The sequence below is a fragment of the Xenopus tropicalis genome, chromosome 5 (genome assembly GCF_000004195.4).
Source record: "Xenopus tropicalis strain Nigerian chromosome 5, UCB_Xtro_10.0, whole genome shotgun sequence".
Lineage (NCBI taxonomy): Eukaryota > Metazoa > Chordata > Amphibia > Anura > Pipidae > Xenopus > Xenopus tropicalis.
In genome coordinates this window covers 9,649,806-9,672,847 of record NC_030681.2, presented here as the reverse complement: position 1 = coordinate 9,672,847, position 23,042 = coordinate 9,649,806, and the positions used below count along the sequence as shown (strand labels likewise).

General features: G+C 39.8%; 1 protein-coding gene across 14 annotated transcripts in view; it reads left to right on the top strand.

Moving 5' to 3' along the window:
- The first annotated feature begins 1,714 nt into the window (after positions 1-1,714).
- The window catches only part of mia3 (MIA SH3 domain ER export factor 3), a 51,931-nt gene continuing 30,603 nt past the window's right edge, over positions 1,715-23,042 (top strand). For 2 of the 14 annotated variants that reach the window (XM_004914795.4, XM_002940698.5), the window contains exons 1-6: positions 1,718-1,930; positions 5,351-5,484; positions 11,049-11,135; positions 12,707-16,736; positions 17,373-18,713; positions 19,126-19,256. In XM_004914795.4, the coding sequence (XP_004914852.2) occupies positions 1,810-1,930; positions 5,351-5,484; positions 11,049-11,135; positions 12,707-16,736; positions 17,373-18,713; positions 19,126-19,256 (5,844 nt within the window). In that variant the 5' untranslated portion in view covers positions 1,718-1,809. Of the gene's footprint in view, positions 1,931-5,350; positions 5,485-11,048; positions 11,136-12,706; positions 16,737-17,372; positions 18,714-19,125; positions 19,257-23,042 lie in introns of all 14 variants that reach the window. The other 12 variants (XM_031902233.1, XM_031902236.1, XM_031902235.1 and 9 more) reach the window with 12 other exon arrangements.

Genomic DNA, 23,042 nt, shown 5'->3' with positions numbered 1-23,042 from the left:
AGGTATAATTATTTCCCTTCTACTTCCCATCGTGTAATGACATCATATCACAACTTTACTAGCCAATTGTATATAGGTATAATTATTTCCCTTCTACTTCCCATCGTGTAATGACATCATATCACAACTTTACTAGCCAATTGTATATAGGTATAATTATTTCCCATCTACTTCCCATAATGTAATGACATCATATCACAACTTTACTAGCCAATTGTATATAGGTATAATTATTTCCCTTCTACTTCCCATCGTGTAATGACATCATATCACAACTTTACTAGCCAATTGTATATAAGTATAATTATTTCCCTTCTACTTCCCATCGTGTAATGACATCATATCACAACTTTACTAGCCAATTGTATATAGGTATAATTATTTCCCATCTACTTCCCATAATGTAATGACATCATATCACAACTGTACTAGCCAATTGTATATAAGTATAATTATTTCCCTTCTACTTCCCATCGTGTAATGACATCATATCACAACTTTACTAGCCAATTGTATATAGGTATAATTATTTCCCTTCTACTTCCCATCGTGTAATGACATCATATCACAACTTTACTAGCCAATTGTATATAGGTATAATTATTTCCCTTCTACTTCCCATCGTGTAATGACATCATATCACAACTTTACTAGCCAATTGTATATAGGTATAATTATTTCCCTTCTACTTCCCATCGTGTAATGACATCATATCACAACTTTACTAGCCAATTGTATATAGGTATAATTATTTCCCTTCTACTTCCCATCGTGTAATGACATCATATCACAACTTTACTAGCCAATTGTATATAGGTATAATTATTTCCCTTCTACTTCCCATCGTGTAATGACATCATATCACAACTTTACTAGCCAATTGTATATAGGTATAATTATTTCCCATCTACTTCCCATAATGTAATGACATCATATCACAACTGTACTAGCCAATTGTATATAAGTATAATTATTTCCCTTCTACTTCCCATCGTGTAATGACATCATATCACAACTTTACTAGCCAATTGTATATAGGTATAATTATTTCCCTTCTACTTCCCATAATGTAATGACATCATATCACAACTTCACTAGCCAATTGTATATAAGTATAATTATTTCCCTTCTACTTCCCATCGTGTAATGACATCATATCACAACTTTACTAGCCAATTGTATATAAGTATAATTATTTCCCTTCTACTTCCCATAATGTAATGACATCATATCACAACTTCACTAGCCAATTGTATATAAGTATAATTATTTCCCTTCTACTTCCCATAATGTAATGACATCATACCACAACTTTACTAGCCAATTGTATATAAGTATAATTATTTCCCTTTTACTTCCCATCGTGTAATGACATCATATCACAACTGTACTAGCCAATTGTATATAAATATAATTATTTCTAGTCCCTCCAAGAAGAGCAGCAGCAGCTAAACCCTTCCCTTTCCCCAAACAGCCCGAACTCGGTAAGTACAGAAGTGCAAGTACAGGGGCTGTGGGCTTTTCCATTCCAGGAGCCCCTGAATGAGCTTTCCCTTTATAGCTACTGTAACCTGCGCTATGTGCAGTATTCCCATAATCAGCTGAAGTCTCCCATACATAGTTGGAGTTCCGCAGCCGCTGGAGGGCTCCCAATCCCAATGTCCCTTCCCCCTGCCTTTTCCTTGCTGGCTCCTCCCCCATATCCTTGCTGGCTCCTCCCCCATATCCTTGCTGCGCTGTCTCCTGCTGACGTGTCTGCCTCTCTGCTCCCTCCCCCCCGCAGCCACAGGACACTGCCACCCTGCAGACATGGCTGCGGCCAGGATCCACATTTCCCTCCTGGCTCTGCTCGTACAAATCGCACACGGCAGCCAGCCTCTGGAGCGCAGGTTCTCCGACTTGAAGCGCTGCGCAGATGAGGAGTGCAGCTGTGAGTATCCGTAGCCCGTACCTTCCTGTGCCTGGGGGGTAGGGGTGAGAGCTGGGGGGCTGCTACTCTGAGCACTTTACTTTCCTTTCTCCTCCCTGTTGCATCCCTTCAGTGCATCTTTCTGCGATTTCCTTCCTGTTGGTTATGGATACAGTGTTACCCATATGTATGGCACTGCTATAGCTACAGTGTTGCACTGGTCACTTGTTAGTCTGACTGTGTATCTTGCTATTGACCTTAGGTTACCTATGGGTTCATGCCCATTAGATGCCAGTGTGGCTGCCCAGGTTACCTATGGGTTCATGCCCATTAGATGCCAGTGTGGCTGCCCAGGTTACCTATGGGTTCATGCCCATTAGATGCCAGTATGCCTGCCCAGGTTACATATGGGTTCATGCCCATTAGATGCCAGTATGCCTGCCCAGGTTACCTATGGGTTCATGCCCATTAGATGCCAGTGTGGCTGCCCAGGCTACCTATGGGTTCATGCCCATTAGATGCCAGTGTGGCTGCCCAGGTTACCTATGGGTTCATGCCCATTAGATGCCAGTGTGGCTGCCCAGGTTACCTATGGGTTCATGCCCATTAGATGCCAGTGTGCCTGCCCAGGTTACCTATGGGTTCATGCCCATTAGATGCCAGTGTGTCTGCCCAGGTTACCTGTGGGTTCATGCCCATTAGATGCCAGTGTGGCTGCCCAGGTTACCTATGGGTTCATGCCCATTAGATGCCAGTGTGGCTGCCCAGGTTACCTATGGGTTCATGCCCATTAGATGCCAGTGTGCCTGCCCAGGTTACCTATGGGTTCATGCCCATTAGATGCCAGTGTGCCTACCCAGATTACCTATGGGTTCACATATAATTAAGAGAAGGAAATCCCTGCTTCTGTGCCACACTGATAAGGCCAGCTGCCTTTGTTTACATCTAGTTTTTGTTGTCTAATCAAACTGGTCTTGATTGCCCAAGTGCTAATAGCTTTACAGCATCACTTTTTACAGCTTCATTACTCTCATTGGCAAGCTAACATTAAGCCGGTCAGTTCGGAGTACTGAAGCCAAAAAGAAGAGGCTGCCTTTTGTGCTTAAATGATCCTTATCACCACAAAGCTTTGCAGAGGTAACACAGGGATTAACAGCTGCTGCTTGTAGAAACAGGTCCATTGTTATCTATAGAGCAAGTTGTATATTCCCCATTGAACACAGTGAAACCTATTTTTTATTTCTCTGTAATGTAGGTTTTCAGGCTTTTTGTGATAGCGATATATACACATAATAAGTTGTATATTCCCCATTGAACACAGTGAAACCTATTTTTTATTTCTCTGTAATGTAGGTTTTCAGGCTTTTTGTGATAGCGATATATACACATATAATTACCCCTTATTGGGGGCAGAACAGCCCTATTGGGTTTATTTCATGGTTAAATGATTCCCTTTTCTCTGTAATAATAAAACCGTACCTGTACTTGATCCCAACTAAGATATAATTACCCCTTATTGGGGGCAGAACAGCCATATTGGGTTTATTTCATGGTTAAATTATTCCCTTTTCTCTGTAATAATAAAACAGTACCTGTACTTGATCCCAACTAAGATATAATTACCCCTTATTGGGGGCAGAACAGCCCTATTGGGTTTATTTAATGGTTAAATGATTCCCTTTTCTCTGTAATAATAAAACAGTACCTGTACTTGATCCCAACTAAGATATAATTACCCCTTATTGGGGGTAAAACAATCCTATTGGGTTTGATTAATGTTTTATTGATTCTTTAGTAGACTTAAGGTATGGAGAACCAAATTATGGAAAGACCCCTTATTCGGAATACCCTTGGTCCTGAGCATTCTGGATAACGGGTCTTATACCTGTATATGTATATGTGTGTTATTCCTATGTTTTGGGGTGAATGCTGCATCATAAAGGCTTTATATAGGGGTCCACTCATATAAGTGTCTCTAGGTTTTGTGGGTGGGACACCCCAGAAAACTGTTTACTGTGGGACTGTAGCATGTAGTTTCCCCACTGCTGCTCTATGTCTTATGTCAGAGGAACTGCTTCCTGGTGATGCTTTACACCTTTTCTCCAAAACAGCAGTTTAGGGGGCAAGAACCCAGGGAGGGCACATCAGTGCCAGGGTGAGATTTTGGGACAGTGTCCTAGATATACCAGAACGGCCAGTCTGACAATACGTAAGGGTGAGATTTAGTGTTCACGCCTATTTGCTGCCCTAGATATTCTTTTAACTATGGTTCAATTACCGATACAGGGTTTTGATTCACTTATAACCATACAGTGCGAGGAGGACTACATTCTGGATCCCAAAGTAGGACTAGAAACGCAAACCTGTGCCCAACAAAATAAATATAGACATTCTTGTTCCCCATATACAGGGATAGGGATGTATATTTTTTGTTTCTATTTACACCTATAACCTATAACTCGTATTATAGTATAGTATAACTAGTATTATAGTGTATACAAAGAAATAGCTTCCAACATGAAGGTACCAGTTTTAGTGTAGGGCTCCCATGATTAAAGAGGGGAAAATATGATCAAAGTGCAAAGAACATGTTATGTTATTGTAACATTTTAGTATAGTAAGTGATGACCAAGCTGCAGCAGGTTAACAACTGAGTTGCAGAATTCCTTCAATGCCTGGGGCTCCCAGGGCTAGTATGGGCTAGTATGACCAGTCATGTAGGAATATATAGTAGTACAGGTATGGGGCCCATTATCCAGAATGCTCGGGACCTTGGGTTTTCTGGATAAGGGGCCTTTCTGTAATTACTCTCCTACCTCAAGTCTACTAAAAAAAAATATTTAAACAGTTATTAAACCTAATGGGATGGTTTTGGCTCTAATAAGGATTAATTATATCTTAGTTGGGATCAAGTACAGGTACTGTTTTATTATTACAGAGAAAAGGGAATCATTTAACCATTAAATAAACCCAATAGGGCTGTTCTGCCCCCAATAAGGGGTAATTATATCTTAGTTGGGATCAAGTACAGGTACTGTTTTATTATTACAGAGAAAAGGGAATCATTTAACCATGAAATAAACCCAATAGGGCTGTTCTGCCCCAATAAGGGGTAATTATATCTTAGTTGGGATCAAGTACAGGTACTGTTTTATTATTACAGAGAAAAGGGAATCATTTAACCATGAAATAAACCCAATAGGGCTGTTCTGCCCCAATAAGGGGTAATTATATCTTAGTTGGGATCAAGTACAGGTACTGTTTTATTATTTCACAGAAAAGGGAATCATTTTTAAAAATGTGAATTATTTGATTAAAATGGAGTCTATGGGAGATGGCCTTTCCGTAATTCGGAACGTTCTGGATCATGGGTTTTCGTATAAGGGGTCCGGATACTTGTAGTTCCTATTGTATTAATATCTCTCTTTCTCCTGTTCCCAGTGCTGATGTGCAGGGGGAAAGCCTTAGAAGATTTCACAGGTCCTGATTGCCGCTTTGCGAAGATTAAAAAGGATGAAACAATATATGTCTACTTCAAATTGGTAGGACGATCGACGAGCCTTTGGGCGGGGACAGTAAGTTTTACTTTTCCTATTATAGTTTGTCCAGAGAAAGAATCTGTGATGGTTAATTGTAAGGGCCTGTAACTTTCTAAAGCTGGCCATACACATACAGATAGAATGATGTAGGAACTGATCTTTCCTATGAATGATAAAATCAGCGTTCATGTACCACACAATCAGTCTTATGATCATTAGTTATATACTATGCCTGCGATATGTCTGCTCATACGGCCTCTGCTTTTCTGTGGATAAAGCAATGCTCTGCGCTGCCCAAGCAATGATATTCTGAGACCATTTACAGTTGGTTTTCATGATTATTTGTGGTTTTGTAATTATTTAGCTTTTTTCAGCAGCTCTCTAGTTTGGAATTTCAGCAGCTTTCTGGTTACTAGGGTCTTGTTTACCTTAGCAACCAGGCAGTGGATTGAATGAGGGACCCTAATATGAATAGAATTTGTCCTGAATAGAAATTTAAGGCATAAAAAAGTAAAAATAACATTCGGAGATGTGGAGTCAGGAGCAATTTTGGGTACCTGGAGTCTGCAAAAATTTACCTACTGACTCCTAATAAATTTTAATTAATAAAATACAATATGTTACAATGTCATAATAAACTACTTCTCTGCTGTAAGAATAACGCCCAGTGTGTATTGGTTTCACTAGAGAGAAATCCAGCTGAGCTATTAGAACCTTATTGTTTTCATGTTTTGTCTTTTGTTTAAACTTTAGGTTTAAGGAACGTTTGTAGTTTCTTTTATGAATAAAATAAAAAAACACAAAGACATAGGATTAGTTATAGATTTAGATCCAAACTTGAACACTATCCTCATTCATGTTGGCAGTGACAGACTTGGCTGGCCAATAGTGCATCAGCTTCCTAACCAGTAAATCGTTGGTTTGTTCATAAAAGCTCCATCTTCATATAGCTTTAAAATTGCTGAGCTTTGAAATGCCTTGTTCTTTCATAATAAAAACAGAGGAGTCGGACGTACCATAAGCAGAGGAGTTGAATGATTCCACAGCCCTGAATAAAACTGTAGCCTCACAGAGCAATAGTTTTTGACTGCCTGGGTCAGTGACCCCCATTTGAAACCTGGAAAGAGGAAGGCAAATAATTTAAAAAAACTATAAAAAATAAATAAATAATGAAGACCAATTGCAAAGTTACTTGGAATAGGAAAACCACCCCTTTAATGGTCACTTCAACAACACATGGGGTCATGCAATAAAAGTCTAGTAACACATAGCAACCAATTAGAGGTTAGCTTTTGAACAGTTGACCATTAAATACTACCTGCTGATTGGTTGCTGTGGGTTACTGGACCCGGTACATTGCAACTTTTATTACTATACCCAAGAGATTTTGCAGGATGTGAGGCTTGTCAGTCTCAGTGGTTTTTCATGGCAGGTGTGTGTTGGGGTTTTTAATTGTCGCTTTTAGGTGTCCTGATATCAGGAAATTAGATTATACTTTTTCTTTGTAGTATAGCTTTAAAAAGTTATAGTCCTTTATGATTTTATAAATTAGAAGTGTAATCTAAAAAGATCCAAGAGGGGGAGCTGCTGGGGACAGTTATGAAGGTCTGGATCATTACTGTTGTAGGGCTGCTGAACCTCTGAGCAGGTACAGTTCACTAAATAAAGTACAGGTATAGGACCCATTATCCAGAATGCTCGGGACCAAGGGTATTACGGATAAGGGGTCTTTCCGTAATTTGGATCTCCATACCTTAAGTCTACTAAAAAATCAATAAAACATTAATTAAACCCAATAGGATTGTTTTGCCTCCAATAAGGGGTAATTATATCTTAGTTGGGATCAAGTACAGGTACTGTTTTATTATTACAGAGAAAAGGGAATCATTTAACCATTAAATAAACCCAATAGGGCTGTTCTGCCCCAATAAGGGGTAATTATATCTTAGTTGGGATCAAGTACAGGTACTGTTTTATTTTTACAGAGAAAAGGGAATCATTTAACCATGAAATAAACCTAATAGGGCTGTTCTGCCCCAATAAGGGGTAATTATATCTTAGTTGGGATCAAGTACAGGTACTGTTTTATTATTACAGAGAAAAGGGAATCATTTAACCATTAAATAAACCCAATAGGGCTGTTCTGCCCCAATAAGGGGTAATTATATCTTAGTTGGGATCAAGTACAAGGTTCTGTTTTATTTCTACATAGAAAAAGGAAATCAGTTTTAAAATTCTGAATTATTTGATTAAAATGGAGTCTATGGGAGACGGGCATTCCGTAATTCGGAGCTTTCTGGATAACAGGTTTCCGGATAAGGGGTCCGATACCTGTACAGCATTTCTAGCCATAATCTTAAACTTTGTTTCTTCTTTAAAGGAAAAGTAACACTAAAATTTGAAATTTAAAATTGAAATAGGGCGATGCAGGGCAGAATCCACTATGCGATGATCGACTTCCCCTCCTAGCCTTCCTTCTGTATAGGAAGGAGTCGGGCTAGGATTGATGAATCAATCGTCGCATAGTGGATTCTGCTTCTGCTGCATCGCCGTATCACCCTATTTCAAATGACCTTAAGCCAAGTTTTAGCAGGTATTTTCTAATAAAGCATTCAAACTAATACATGGTGTGCAGGATAGGGCAATTATTGGAGCAGGGTAGAATAGATTTTTTTACTTAAAAAATTTTAGTGTTACTTTTCCTTTAAGGCTTTTGTAGGTTTTGGGTTTCAGGTTCGTGACCATAATTATTTAAGCCTGCCTCTTTGCAAAAGGCCGTAATGACAGGATCAGTTGAAGCAAAGCTACAGTTACTGAACGTGTTGTTTCTTTGTCATGGGTGGGGGTGCTTTGTAGTTGGAAATATTTATGTAAAGAGTTGAATTTGCAGAACTCCATGTAGATGAAATCCAGGTTTTTAATTGGTTGAACAGGTATATTCCAGGGACACAGTATTCTGTTTTCTCAAAGGAAGAGGAGAATAAAGTATGAGAGCAGTGCTTATTATGTGCCCAGCATGTTTAATCTCTGTATATTTGTATCTGAACCTTGAGTTGGGAGCTGCTGTTTCCATACACGCACTGTTGATTTCTGCCCGATTGGATTGTCTTTAGCATAAAGGTGCCCATACAGGGGCCGATCGTAGCTGCCGATATGGGTCCCTTAGACTGATTGGGCAGCTATTCGGACCGTGTATGGAAACTAACGACGGGCCTGCCCGACCGATATCTGGCCTGAAATCAGGCAGATATTGATCGGGCAGGTTAAAAAATTCAGTCGGATTGGGGACCACATCGGCTCGTTGATGCGATCCCCGAACCGACTGGGCCCATTACAGTCGTTATAAATCGATCAAATCAATCGATCATAGACCAAATTAGCCTAAATTTCCCCGATATCGCCCACCCGTAGGTGGGGATATCGGGAGAAGATCCGCTCGCTTGGTGACCTCGCCAGGCGAGTGGATCTTTATGTGTATGGCCACCTGTAGGCTATAGCTTAATGTGTGCACAGTACATTCCTTCTCTAAATATTTGCCTAAATATGTATTGGTGAGAGCTGCCATATTGATTCAAATACACAATACAGCTGTAGGTTATAGATTATTTTGTTCCCAGTAACTTTCCTCCTCTGCTTATTTGTGAGATGTATGTAGCCTTACATTCAAGTGCTTGATAGTGCCATATTATTGAGTATTATGAGTATGACTTTATTTATATATTTTAGTATTTTATGTAGAAATTCGGCCAGTTAGCAAACATAATATAGAGCTGGCATAGTAAAGTAAACCTGATCTCTTGTAAGCAGGTTGTACCCTTTTCACATGGGTAATTATGCAATAACATTACTCTCAATGGCTGGGTTGGTGACCCGGTTAGTTATTTTTAGGACAGTGATACAGTCTGAATATTTAAAGAGTTTCCTTTCTAAGCAATCCGACATGCACTTCCTGTAAGATTTGTACTTATGCTCCGAGGATCTTATTTAGCTCTCTTTTATACTTTATACTAAACGACTTACAGAAAATAAACTTAGAATTAGGGCATAGGATTAATGTGCCGCATCCCATGGAGAGCTATGCCTTCCATTTGCCACCAATGGAAGGCAAGCCCTGTTGCATTTTTTTAGGGCATAGCCCTACATTCTAATTTCCCTTTAATATGACGTTTTAAAATTTGTGTGTTTTGTATGTTCCTACATTCACTCTACATTGTATTATAAGGCAGTGATCCCCAACCAGTGGCTCGTGAGTAACATGTTGCTCCCCAAACCCTTCAATGTTGCTCTCAGTGGCCTCAAAGTAATTGCTTAATCATTGAATTTCTGGTAAAGAGACACGTTTTGGTTGCATAAAACCAAGTATAATACCAAACAGAGCCTTCTGTAGGCTGCCAGTCCACATAGGGGCTATTAAGTAGCCAATTATAGCTCTTATTTGCACCCCCAGGAACCTTTTTCTTGCTTGTGTTGCTCCCCAACTCTTTTACATGTGGCTCAGGGGTATAAAAGGTTGGGGATCCCTGGTATAAGGTAAACCTGCTCTGCACCTCAAGAAGCCTTCCTTGTACTTCCCACATACTCTGGCCCAGTGGGCCAGTACCAACCCATTCCCCCAGTGCTGGGAATAGCAGATATATGAGGGAAACTGCAGGGAAGTGTATCCCTTATAGCAGTGATCCCCATCCAGTGGCTTGTTAACTCACCATCCCCTCTGATGTTGGTTTGGAGGCATAAAGACCATGTGTGCTGTCAAGCAGAGCCTCCTGTAGTCTGCCAGTCATCATTGGGCTATCAAATAACCAATCACAGCCCTTCTTGGTCATCCCCTAGGCAGTTTTTTCATGCTTGTGTTGCTCCCCAGCATTTTTTAGATTTAAATGTTGCTCGCGGGTAAAAAAAAGGTTGAGGACCCCTGCCTTACAGGCTTTATCCAAGGACAAATAATAAATCTAAAATGGAGGGCACTCACATCACAATCACAAAGTACAATATAGGAATTTGGTGCAAAAAACAACCCAAAAATGATACCCCCATATAGGGCTTGCACTCAAATAATCACAGGCACAGTTGTAGTATTAAAAGGTAATTATCTTTTATATGGTATACAAAAGAGTTAACAAAAATCCGTTTTAATCAGTAAAATACCGTCAATTATACATAATTCTATAAGATAATACACACCACAAGAATGTGCACAGGTAGAAAGAAAAAGGTAAGGTAGGAAGAAAAAGGTAAGTGGATACACTTGCCAAAGATGAGAATTACCCCAACGTTTCGTGATAATCCACCTTCTTATTAATAGTTATATAGCGCCATCGTCTCCCGCATATTGTTAGGAGACAATAAGGTGATCAATGTGTTTGCGAGAGCTTAAAATCTATATGATTTATTTTTTACACTAACTTAGATAACCATATTAATATACTAATATAGTCTATAGGTTTAGGCTAACCGGGCCACCGATGGAGAAATGCCAGTGAGCACCCGACATTGCCTCTGCCCTGTGTGCCGCAAGAAGATTTTAAAATGTAATATTATATCGGCGACAAATTCTATTCACGATAAACTAATCATTGCTTTTTTTTTGCTTTCCTCTCCAGGTTGGCAGTAGTTTTGGATATTTTCCAAAGGACCTTGTTGATATAAAACAAGTTTACACAACAGATGAACTTGAATTACCAACAGATGTAAGTCTGATTCCCTGTTTTGCCAAAACAAGTTTCCATCATAAAAAGTTAATTATGTTTATTGCATGAAAGTTATGTATTATTTTACGCGGTTCATTAGCGCTTCATTAACACAATAATGTAGGAACATAGATAGAAGATAGATGCAGCTACATATGGTATGCGGCCTGGTTTCAGAAATGCCAGGTGGGATTTTGGATGTCCCTATGGTCAGGATTTAGTGGGCCCAGGCCAAAGGACTGATTGGTAGACCCACACTGCCCCCAAGATACTTGTGATAGAGCTAACCTTAAGTGGTTGAACTTCAATATAACTAGGCAGGCAATGAAGGAATGGTCTGTACTTACTGAAGTGAACATAATTCCCAGGTGTGCCGGTCAGATAAATGATAAAATTGGCACACCAAAAGAGAAAAGATCTTCCAGATGATTACAATAAGGGGATGTCAAAAGTTATTCCAGATTAAATGTCCTGGGCAAAAAAACCCTTTTGCCCATTTATTGAAACAGTACTGCCTGTGGCAATTTATTGCTTTTTATAAGATTGTGAGGCACCTCGCTCCACGTATGAAGGGATGCTTTGGTGCCTAATGCTCTATCTTATAAGGAAGGTTGTTCTTTCTGTGCTTATGGGTCACTTAGTTGTCTACAGGGACAACCCCTTATTATGTATAAAGAAGGACCTGCTAACGTAAAAGAATAAATAAAGGCTTTTATATGCCCCATAGCTTTAGGAATATTGGTTATTGTGTATGAATCCTGCATACTTCAAATTGTATGTGTGTGTGTGTGTTTATACCAAAATAAAACAGCCAGCACCAAGGGTCTTTGTGGTTTCAAAAAATCTTTTGTGTATTATAATTGCATGTACAACCAAGGTTTCTGTCCCTTTTTCAAGGTCCTTGACAAGGAAGACAAGAGAAATGTTTTTGGAGACTGCTATAGATGTCTCTCTCTCTCTCTAGAGAGAGAGAGAGAGAGAGAGAGAGAGAGATCTCCAAAAACATTTGCTGAACTCCTGGCTATTATTTTTTAAAGAATGTTGCAAAGGTCGGTCTCCCCCAGCGTTACATGCTGTGTTACATTGTTTCATATGCCAGAGCCCCCAGGGCAGGGAATAGAAAAGGACAGGCAGACACTGCTTCAAATAGAAATTATATATACAAATAAGTAAAAACCACTGCCGTTGCAAATTTGTAATGAATGTATATTGCAGTTGCTTAGAATTGTTTTCTTTTTTAAGGCAAAACATTATTTTGGGTTGACTTGGCTTTCTTTTACAGACTTTATAGTTGGCCTACTATTGCTTCATATTTAATGTTCGAAAATTGTTTGAACAATAGCCAGTGTGAAAGAAATACAAAAACACATTGTATTACTACATGTACCACATAAAATAACATATTTTTGATATATTATTTTGATAAGTTATATTTAATAAAGTTAATTGATGATATATTTTTATATATTATATTTGATATAATTATAGGAAGTAGCCAGAATACCAGTACCTTTATATAAATATCAACACAATCATTGTATAACTTTTTTTTTTTCCCATTTTCTCTGTAGGATACAGATTTTATATGTTCTGAGGGAGGAACAGATAATTTTGACAATTATAATGTTGACGAACTTTTAAATAAACCAAAACAAAGCACAGAAGTCAAAGAGGGGACAAGTTTAGAAAAAGAAACACAACCAGGGGATCCGCCTGATGGAGAGTTAGGGGGCAAGGAAGAACCTCCCCCTATTGAAAGCGCAAGCAATGACCATCAGAAAAGGAGAGAGGAAGATGATGAGAGACCCCATCAAACAGAACTCTCTCCAAGTTTAGACAAAATAGAAGATAATCAGAAGGATATTAAAGATGAAGTCATAAATAGTCAAACAGAAGATTCTCAGGGAGGCAAAGTTGCACATGATTCCACAGAATCACTTTTAGGCAAATCACAAGTGCCAGGTGAACATGCCGAATATGGCAGTCTATCTCAGGAAGGACCTGCTGGGTCTAATAAAGACTTGAATGCTTATACAATTATTGATAAAGACACTATTCATGATTTGAAAACCCATATAGGTACATCAGCTGATGCTGTTGTGACTAATGATGAGGATACAAGGCGTGTAACAAAAGATTACACACTCACAGACGAAGACACAGAAGAGGATAAAAAACTTGATCATGTAGAAGAAGGGAAAGATGAACAGTTAAATGAGCCACCTTGGTTATCTTATGAAAACTTAAATGAGGAAGGAGCGAGTATCGATAAAGCGGTGTCATTGGAAAATGAATCAACCCTTGACCATCAAGAAGATCCATTCCCCAAAGATGAGGTTAAGACAGAAGACAGTATTGGACAAGCAACACCAGTAAAACAAGAAGATACGTTAGTGACTTCTTGGGGTGACACCATCTTTGCCATTGTTACTGGTGGTGAAGTAACAAAAGAAGTCACAAGCTTTGATGAAACAGACTCTGAAGAAGAAACAGAGGAAGAAGATGTTGATAAAAATATGTCAGAAGAACAACAAACGTTTTTGCTTGGCATGGAGAAACCTCAAACTCTGCATACAGAGCACTCCACTGATCAGGAAAATACATTTTTGCACGTAGAGGATTCTCAGAAACTAGAAAAACCCCAAACAGATACTGATACATTACTGGAACCCCCAAAAAACTCTTCAGACAGTTTGAGCAATGAGTCTTCTAATCATGCTACTGCTAATGATAATCCTTCTGATAATCCAGAATTGTTAGTAAACAGCCAAAGCACGGAAGAAGCAACTGGAGTGGAAAAAGAATTAGGAACACTAGATGAACAGCCATCAATAGAGAAAGATATAGAAAAGGCTGAACCTGCAACTGATGTTGAACATCAATCTGCAGTGGAAATAAAGCAGTCTAATGTTTCAGAAGAGCTTGCATCAACAGAGGAAAAAACAGCAGTATTGGATGAGTCCACAAATGAAGGAGGAGGAGAAACAGAAAGTAGTTTGAAAAATGTGGGTACACCAGATGATCTTCAAGATGTTAAACTTAAATCTGAAGGGCAAGAACCAGCAGAATCTGATAACTCCAAAAAAGAAAGTGGAGAAGTGGAAGACGGACAGAGGAAAGCTGGGACACCAGACCCAGAACATCAGGATGGGAAACTTCTACCTACAGAGAAAGAACCAACAGTATTACATGATTTCCAAAAAGAAGGTGGAGAAACAGAAGATGGAAAACTTACATCTACAGAGAAGGAACTAGCAGTATCGGAAGACTCCAAAAAAGAGGAAGGTGGAGAAACAGAAGATAGTCTGAAGAAAGATGATACTTTAGACCTCAATCTTCAAGATGGAAAACTTACATCTACAGAGAAGGAACTAGCAGAATCTGAAGACTCCAGAAAAGAGGAAGGTGGAGAAACAGAAGATGGTCTGAAGAAAGACGATACATTAGACCTCCATCTTCAAGATGGCAAACTTACAACAGCAGAGACCGAGCCAGCATCATCAGAAGACTCCAGTAAAGAAGAAAGTAGAGAAACAGAAGATAGTCAGAGGAAAGTAGATGCGCTAGACCCAGACCTTCATGATGACAAAATTACATCTACAGGGAAGGAACCAGATGTATTTGATGATTCCAATAAAGGAGGAAAAGAAATGGAAGATAGTCTTAAGCAAGAGGGTACACTAGACCCAGCTTTTCCCAATAGCAAACTTACAGCTACAGAGAAGGAACCCACAGTATCGAATGACTCTAAAGAAGGAGGTGAAGCATTGGATCATCTGAGGGAAGAGCGTACAGTAGACGCAGATCTTCATGATAGCAAACTTACATCTATAGAGAAAGAACCAGAAGTATTGAATAACTCCAATAAAGCAGAAGGTGGAGAAACAGAAGATAATCAGAAAAAAGTAGATGCACTAGCAAATCAAGAGGGAACACTAGACCCAGAGAAAGAACCAACAGTATTGGATGACATTAAAAAAGAAGATAGAGAAATTGAAGATGGTGAGAGAAAAGTGGGTACACAAGATCCTGACCTTGAAGATGCCAAAACATCTACCGAGCAAGAAGCAGCAGTACTTGATGACTCAAAAAATGAAGCTGGAGAAATGGAAGTTGGTAGACTAGACCTAGATCTTCAAGATGGCAAATCTTTAGAACTACCTATGGCTGTTACTGATCTAGAGCATTCTAAAACAGATGAAGGAGAGAACAAAGATCCAGCAGAAATTAAGATTAAATCAGATTCTGCTGACACAGCTGTAGTTCAAGGTGATAACCCCCTGAAAAATACAGAGGAATCATTAGAAGATACTGCAGACAACAGAGTAGTAGACCAGTCATCAAGTATGCCAGAGGTCCAACATGGTCAAGAAACAGATTTTATAGGGCAAGGGCTAACAGAAGAAGTCATATCATCAAGTGAACTGCCAGAGATGCCTGAAGGAATAAAATCTGCTGACCAGGAGAAAAGTAGTACTGGAGAAGTTGTAGATCCTGTAGAACAAGAAGGTGATAAACCCCTAAGTCCACTTCCAGTGGAACATTCTATCAAAGAATCTGAAAGCCTCCGCAAAGACACCAAAGACTCCAAGGACAACATGCTGAACAGTCCAACAGTAGATGCAGCAGAATCTGAAGAAGCACTTTCCAGTGAAATAGATTCTGAAAAGATTCAACTGAATTTGGAAGAAAATACAACTCAAAGTAATAACTTCAATGCTTCTGAGCCTGGCATTACTAATGAACAAGATGATTATGATGCAGACCCCAATGAAGAAAATCAGCTGGAAGATGAAAATGCTGCGAGTGCAGTATTATCTCAGCAAAATATGGGAAAAAATAACGAAGAAACAAAAGATCCTATTAATGAGAAAGTGGAGGAAAGTTCTGGGAGCCCTAATAATCTCCAGAACTCAGACATGCTGAATTCTGACAAAGCCTCGCTCAATCCAATCCAAGATACAGAAACTAAGGAAGGTAAAGAAACAGAATTAAATATGCAGATGCCCTCAGTTCCGACTCAGGAGAGCGAAGACGGCACAGTTCAAGCAGCCAACCAGATGGATCCTTTACAGGAAAGCAACAAAACAGAAGACTCTTCATTGCCATCCAGTGATGAGGATGTGAAGGAAGAAGATGAAACGGATAATGAGATAACATCTTACGCAGATGACATTAGAAACTTAGTGATTATAAAATCATATTTAGATGATGAACAAATAAATGAATGCATAAAATACCTTGGTCCTGAGAATATAGTAAGGGTAGAAGCCATGTTTCATGACATGGAATCTGAACTGAAGCTGGCAAGGAAAGGTCAAGTAAGACAAGACTACATTGACAAAGCTTTGGATGAAATCTTGGAATCATCAGAAACGTCTATTCTTGACTTTGTTGAGGCCGTCTTGGACGAGAGGGAAGCAAGTAATGAAGAAATTGATGCCTCGGAAAACAATATGTTTGATGGTGAAACATATTTGCTGGAAAATATCCAAGAAATTGCATATAAGTTGAGACAGAAACATTCAGCCTACAGCGATAGCACTCACCTTGCCCCTGGGGTACAAGCGGAGGAACAAGACTCACCCTTGGAAGAAAAAGGTACTTGCTCTTTTGCATTACGCTCTCTGTCACTTTGAATATAATAGATGCAAAATGATTGCGTTATATGATTTATGTCTTTTCCCAAGAAACAAACACCTGAGTAAAACGTCTTTCTGAGACACTAGGGGCAGGCTTTAGAATATTCTCGTGTATAGTCGTATTCGCATTTTTTCACTGCATTTTTTCTAGAATAGTAAAAAAAAAAACCATAAACTTGAATTTAATAGATTGGCCCCTAGGGGTACCACTATTTTACCTAAGCAATAAAACCTCTGCAAAATACACTGTTTTCTCAAGTTGCAGCTGGTCAGAATAATGCCCTCTAAGTTACCGATACTGTGCATTTGTGTTTTCGTGCAAGAAGAAATAGGTTTTTTATTTTTGTATTGTATCATTTTTTATAAACTGGTTTTCTACTTGGAGGCATGAAAGAAGGCTAATAGGTTAGCACTGTGTAGCTCAGCACTTATGATCCCAATTTAGTCTCACAGAGGGGAAAAATAATTTAGCACACTGGATCAATCATTACTAATTTTAATAGTCATAGTTCTGTATTTAGTATCTAACTAAAAAGGTGGCAAAAGTTACAGCAACTCGTCTAATTATATTCATTCATGCACTTTACCATTGAAGAGCCACCTAATGAGAGAAACCAAGAGGAAGAAAAACTTGCAGATTTTGGTCAACCTAATGAGAAAAACCAAGAGGAGGAAAAACTTGATGATTCTGGCCAACCTAATGAGAAAAACCAAGAGGAGGAAAAGCTTGATGATTCTGGCCGACCTAATGAGAGAAACCAAGAGGAGGAAAAGCTTGATGATTCTGGCCGACCTAATGAGAAAAACCAAGAGGAAGAAAAGCTTGATGATTCTGGCCGACCTAATGAGAGAAACCAAGAGGAGGAAAAGCTTGATGATTCTGGCCGACCTAATGAGAAAAACCAAGAGGAGGAAAAGCTTGATGATTCTGGCCGACCTAATGAGAAAAACCAAGAGGAGGAAAAGCTTGATGATTCTGGCCGACCTAATGAGAGAAACCAAGAGGAGGAAAAGCTTGATGATTCTGGCCGACCTAAGGAGGAAGAAAAGCTTAATGATTCTGGCCAACAGAATGAGAAAAACCAAAAGGAGGAAAAACTTTATGATTCTGGCCAACCTAGGGAGGAGGAAAAGCTTGATGATTCTGGCCAACCTAATGAGAAAAACCAAGATGAGGAAAAACTTGATGATTCTGGCCGACCTACCGAGAGAAACCAAGAGGAGGAAAAGCTTGATGATTCTGGCCGACCTAAGGAGGAGGAAAAACTTGATGATTCTGGCCAGCCGAATGAGAAAAACCAAGAGGAGGAAAAACTTGATGATTCTGGCCAACCTAGGGAGGAGGAAAAGCTTGATGATTCTGGCCAACCTAATGAGAAAAACCAAGAGGAGGAAAAGCTTGATGATTCTGGCCGACCTACCGAGAGAAACCAAGAGGAGGAAAAGCTTGATGATTCTGGCCGACCTACAGAGAGAAACCAAGAGGAGGAAAAGCTTGATGATTCTGGCCAACCTACCGAGAGAAACCAAGAGGAGGAAAAGCTTGATGATTCTGGCCAACCTAGGGAGGAGGAAAAGCTTGATGATTCTGGCCGACCTACCGAGAGAAACCAAGAGGATGAAAAGCTTGATGATTCTGGCCGACCTAATGAGAAAAACCAAGAGGAGGAAAAGCTTGATGATTCTGGCCAACCTAATGAGAGAAACCAAGAGGAGGGAAATCTTGATGATTCTGGCCGACAGGAAGTTGTTTCTGAGCAGCACATAGAGAATAAAGAAGAGGTTCTTGAGATGGAATCACATACTGATAAAAACCTGGAACCCCCATTCCTTTCAGATCATAATGTAGAAACCTCTGAGACCTCCCCACCACTTGCACATCCCACAGATTCTGCACCGGAGGAAACTATCCCAAATGAAAAGGAACCTGAGCAAGGTAAGAATGGCTCCCATCATGGGAATATTAAGCTATCAAACAAATGACTTTTATTGATCCTGTTAAATGTCTTGGCCGCAGAAGGAGGGACAAGCTAGTGGGGCTCATTTACTAACACTGTAAGTTCAAACACATTACCCTGTCTATATGCCCTCTGTATTTACTATTCTTCAACAACTATGGCAAGGCAAAGTCCATGATTCTCTTGGTGTTTTTTTGAGTAGATTCTCTTGGTATTCTCTTGGTGTTCCCTTGGTGTTCTCTTGGTGTTCCCTTGGTGTTCTCTTGGTGTTTTGCTGAGTAGTAGAAGTTAGAATGTAACTACCCATAAAGCTTGTTTGAATATATTTTTATAACAATCCCATTATTTAATCCAAATAATATTCTAAGCCATTTCCTTCTTTTTATTCAGAAGTGACCGCTGAAGTGGAAGTCGAAAGTACTTATTTTATTACAGAGAAGGTCACGGTCCCAGAAGCCATCCAAATGCTAACCAGTTTGCTCAACGCCACCAAGGAATCACTTGCCCCCCTCACTGAATCAGTAAGTGGTTTTAGCCCTTGAACATAGTTTTTACATGCTCTGCAGTTCTGCTTGTACAGGTATGGGACCTGTTATCCAGAATTCTTGGGTCCTGGGGCTTTCCGGATAAGGGGTCTTTCTGTAATTTGGATCTCCATAACTTGATAACTAAATGATAACTATCATTTAAATATTGAATAAACCCAATAGGACAGTTCTGCCCCCAATAAGGGGTAATTATATCTTAGTTGGGATCAAGTACAGGTACTGTTTTATTATTACAGAGAAAAGGGAATCATTTAACCATTAAATAAACCCAATAGGGCTGTTCTGCCCCAATAAGGGGTAATTATATCTTAGTTGGGATCAAGTACAGGTACTGTTTTATTATTACAGAGAAAAGGGAATCATTTAACCATTAAATAAACCCAATAGGACTGTTCTGCCCCCAATAAGGGGTAATTATATCTTAGTTGGGATCAAGTACAGGTACTGTTTTATTATTACAGAGAAAAGGGAATCATTTAACCATTAAATAAACCCAATAGGGCTGTTCTGCCCCAATAAGGGGTAATTATATCTTAGTTGGGATCAAGTACAGGTACTGTTTTATTATTACAGAGAAAAGGGAATCATTTAACCATTAAATAAACCCAACAGGGCTGTTCTGCCCCAATAAGGGGTAATTATATCTTAGTTGGGATCAAGTACAGGTACTGTTTTATTATTACAGAGAAAAAGGAAATAATTTTTTAAAATTAGAATTATTTGCTTATAATGGAGTCTACAGATGGCCTTTCAGTAATTTGGAACTTTCTGGATAACGGGTTTCCAGATAAGGGATCCCATACCTGTAATAGCATTATATTATTATAGTGTTGTTGCCCTCAATAGTGGCTTCCCAGCTGTTCCTGAACTTCAACCCCCAGCTGTGTTTTGGGGGCTAAATATGGTCAATAGCAGCTGCGGGGCCAAAGATTGGATATTTTTGTTGTTCTTGATGAATATGGGCTTAAAGAGTCTTAAGTGAGAGAGTCTCTGGGAAGGAATTTTCAAAATACTGAGGTGGAAATACTTAGGTTAAAGTTTAAAGGGGATCTATACCCCTGGGCGCAAAAAGCCCCCTTAACTATCACAGGCTAGACCCCCCCCCCTCACCTCTCCCTTATCACATAGTTTTTAAATTTATACTCCCCTATCTTATGGTCCCCTATTTAAAAGCAACATTTGATTGGTTGCTAAGGTTAGGGGCCCACTTTAACAGCATTTATATGTAATCCGTGCTTAATGTAATCTATGTCATACAGACCTATAGTGGAAATGAGAAAGGGCTGATGGATATTGTCCTTGGCTGGGGCCCACTGATAGATCAATTGGTACTCTGGCAGGCCAGTCTGACCCTGGCAATGGATTGTAGGCCTAAAACCAATGTTTCACCTGTTATTGCACGATCCCTTGTTGCTTTAAACATACTATATGATATCAGTGGGATGTGCTTTATAAGTTGATATTGTAAATAGTCAAGGACTTACATGTGGCACAGGTTACTTGCATGCAAGGACTGCTTGTTAATATATTGTGTATCGGGTGAGATTTGGGGTGAATATGTATTTGCTCTATTTGATATTTTTGAAACTATGGGTTAAATGAAATAACTTGCAGAAGAAGACATAGGTTTATTGTCAAAAACTGACTTCTGTTCAAAGGTATTTTCATACTTTTCTCCATGTGCCGTCTCATAATAATATTCTGTGTCCATCTCTAAACTCGTTATGAGATAATGGCTGAACACGGACTGCACAGTGGGGGTTTGATCCAACTGTCTGAAAACCACAGAAGCAGGTGGAGGGCACATAGGGCTGATTGATTCTGATGATAAAATGGTGAAATAACTGGTGTTTCACATAGTAGCTTTTGGTAGTCAAAATATCCCAAGAGAACTGTCGTTTCATGAGCCATAAGGGTAACTGACTGCCTCTGCAGGGCAGAAACTCCCAGTATCCACTGTTTGGGTGTTAAAGGGCACTGATATCGGCAAAGGCAATGGATATTGGTCATCTCATGAACTGGGCCAGATTAAAAATTTTGATTGGGCTTCTTTAAAGGTGCCCAAGCACCGGCAAACTAGCACTGAACCATTAGATAGGGGTAGAATTCTTTTATTTTTACCTGCATATCTGATGATTCAGCTCTGAACATCAGTGGAGTGTCCAAACAATATTTTCTGTGACCAATGGTCGCAAGAAAGATAATAATTATAATTTGTAAGGCTACCATTAGAGCTGTAGCCAAGGGCTTTGCGGATTGCATTCACTTCTTTGCGTATTATCTCCATCTATTATAGCCGAGGGCTCTTTTCTTGAAAAGGAACATAGAAGCCATCATTTGTGACAAAGATGTTATTTTTAACATTCCACTGGTATCTGGTTTTGCCATTTTAGGAGATCTACTTATAGTGAGTAGGTTTCTATTTCATTTAGATTAGAAAGTTGATAGTGCCAGTAGGGACACACCTTTTATCTTTAAATACTAGTTAATCTCTAGATTGTGGTCTCTCATGGGTGGGGCCTTTAGGACATTATTATAATTGACATTAGGTGCTGAGTGTAAATAAATCATGATAATCCAAATGGTGCCAAGATGATAATCCAAATGGCTGCAAGCCCCTAGCATCTGGTTTAGAAATGTAATGGTTATAGCACCAGTATCTGAATAAACTTCATTATAGGGTCCGGGATTAAAGCTGGCCATACACGTGGCGATCTCGCGATGTTTCGTACGACCGTCGGTCGCACGAAACATCGTCAGATCCGCCACACACCATTCAGGGCTGAATCGGCAGGTAAGGAGGTAGAAACAATAGGATTTCTACCTCCTTCTGCCGATTCAGCTCTGAAGGGAAAATTTTGGTCAGGCGCCTTCTATGGCGCCCGATCAAAATTTTCTAACTTGGCCGATCGGCGAGCCGACCGATTTCAGCAGCTTCCTGCGATATCGGTCGGCTCGCTGACATGCCATACACGCACCGATTATCGTACGAAACGAGGTTTCGTACGATAATATCGGTGCGTGTATGGCCACCTTAAGTCCCACAGCACTAGACCCTTTAATACAGTCTCATACTTATATACAGTATTATTGCTGTTTTCTAGGAAGTCCAGATACAATAAACATTCAGTAATAATGGTACTATTTGTAATTCTGTGACAGAGCTTTTCCAGCTGCATGCCCTTTTTGCCCATTTCTTAAGGTGGCCATACACGGGCCGACTATAGCTGCCGATATCGGTCCCTTGGACCGATTCGGCAGCTAATCGGCCCGTGTATGGGGAGAGCAGAGCGGCCTGGCCGACCGATATCTGGCCTGAAATTGGCCAGATCTCGATCGGCCAGGTTAGAAAATCTGGTCGGATCGGGGACCGCATCGGCTCGTTGATGCTGTCCCCGATCCGACTGCCCCATTGCCGCCCACATAATCCGATCGTTTGGCCCCAGGGCCAAACGATCGGATTATTATTTTTTTTACCTAAATGGTCCCCGATATCGCCCACCCGTAGGTGGGGATATCGGGGGAAGATCCGCTCGCTTGGCGACATCGCCAAGCGAGCGGATCTGCTCGTGTATGGCCACCTTTACTGTGGCCTGGGTGGCATGATGGAGTCCTGTATGGAGCAGCAGTTAAGAAAACATCCTTTATGGAGCTGCCGCGGGATTAACAGAGGAGGTTATTGATTGGTTTGACTATATGGTTATTTTACCTTGCACTAGTCGCCTCCCGTGTAAAGTTTTTTAGTGACTAAATAGGTGT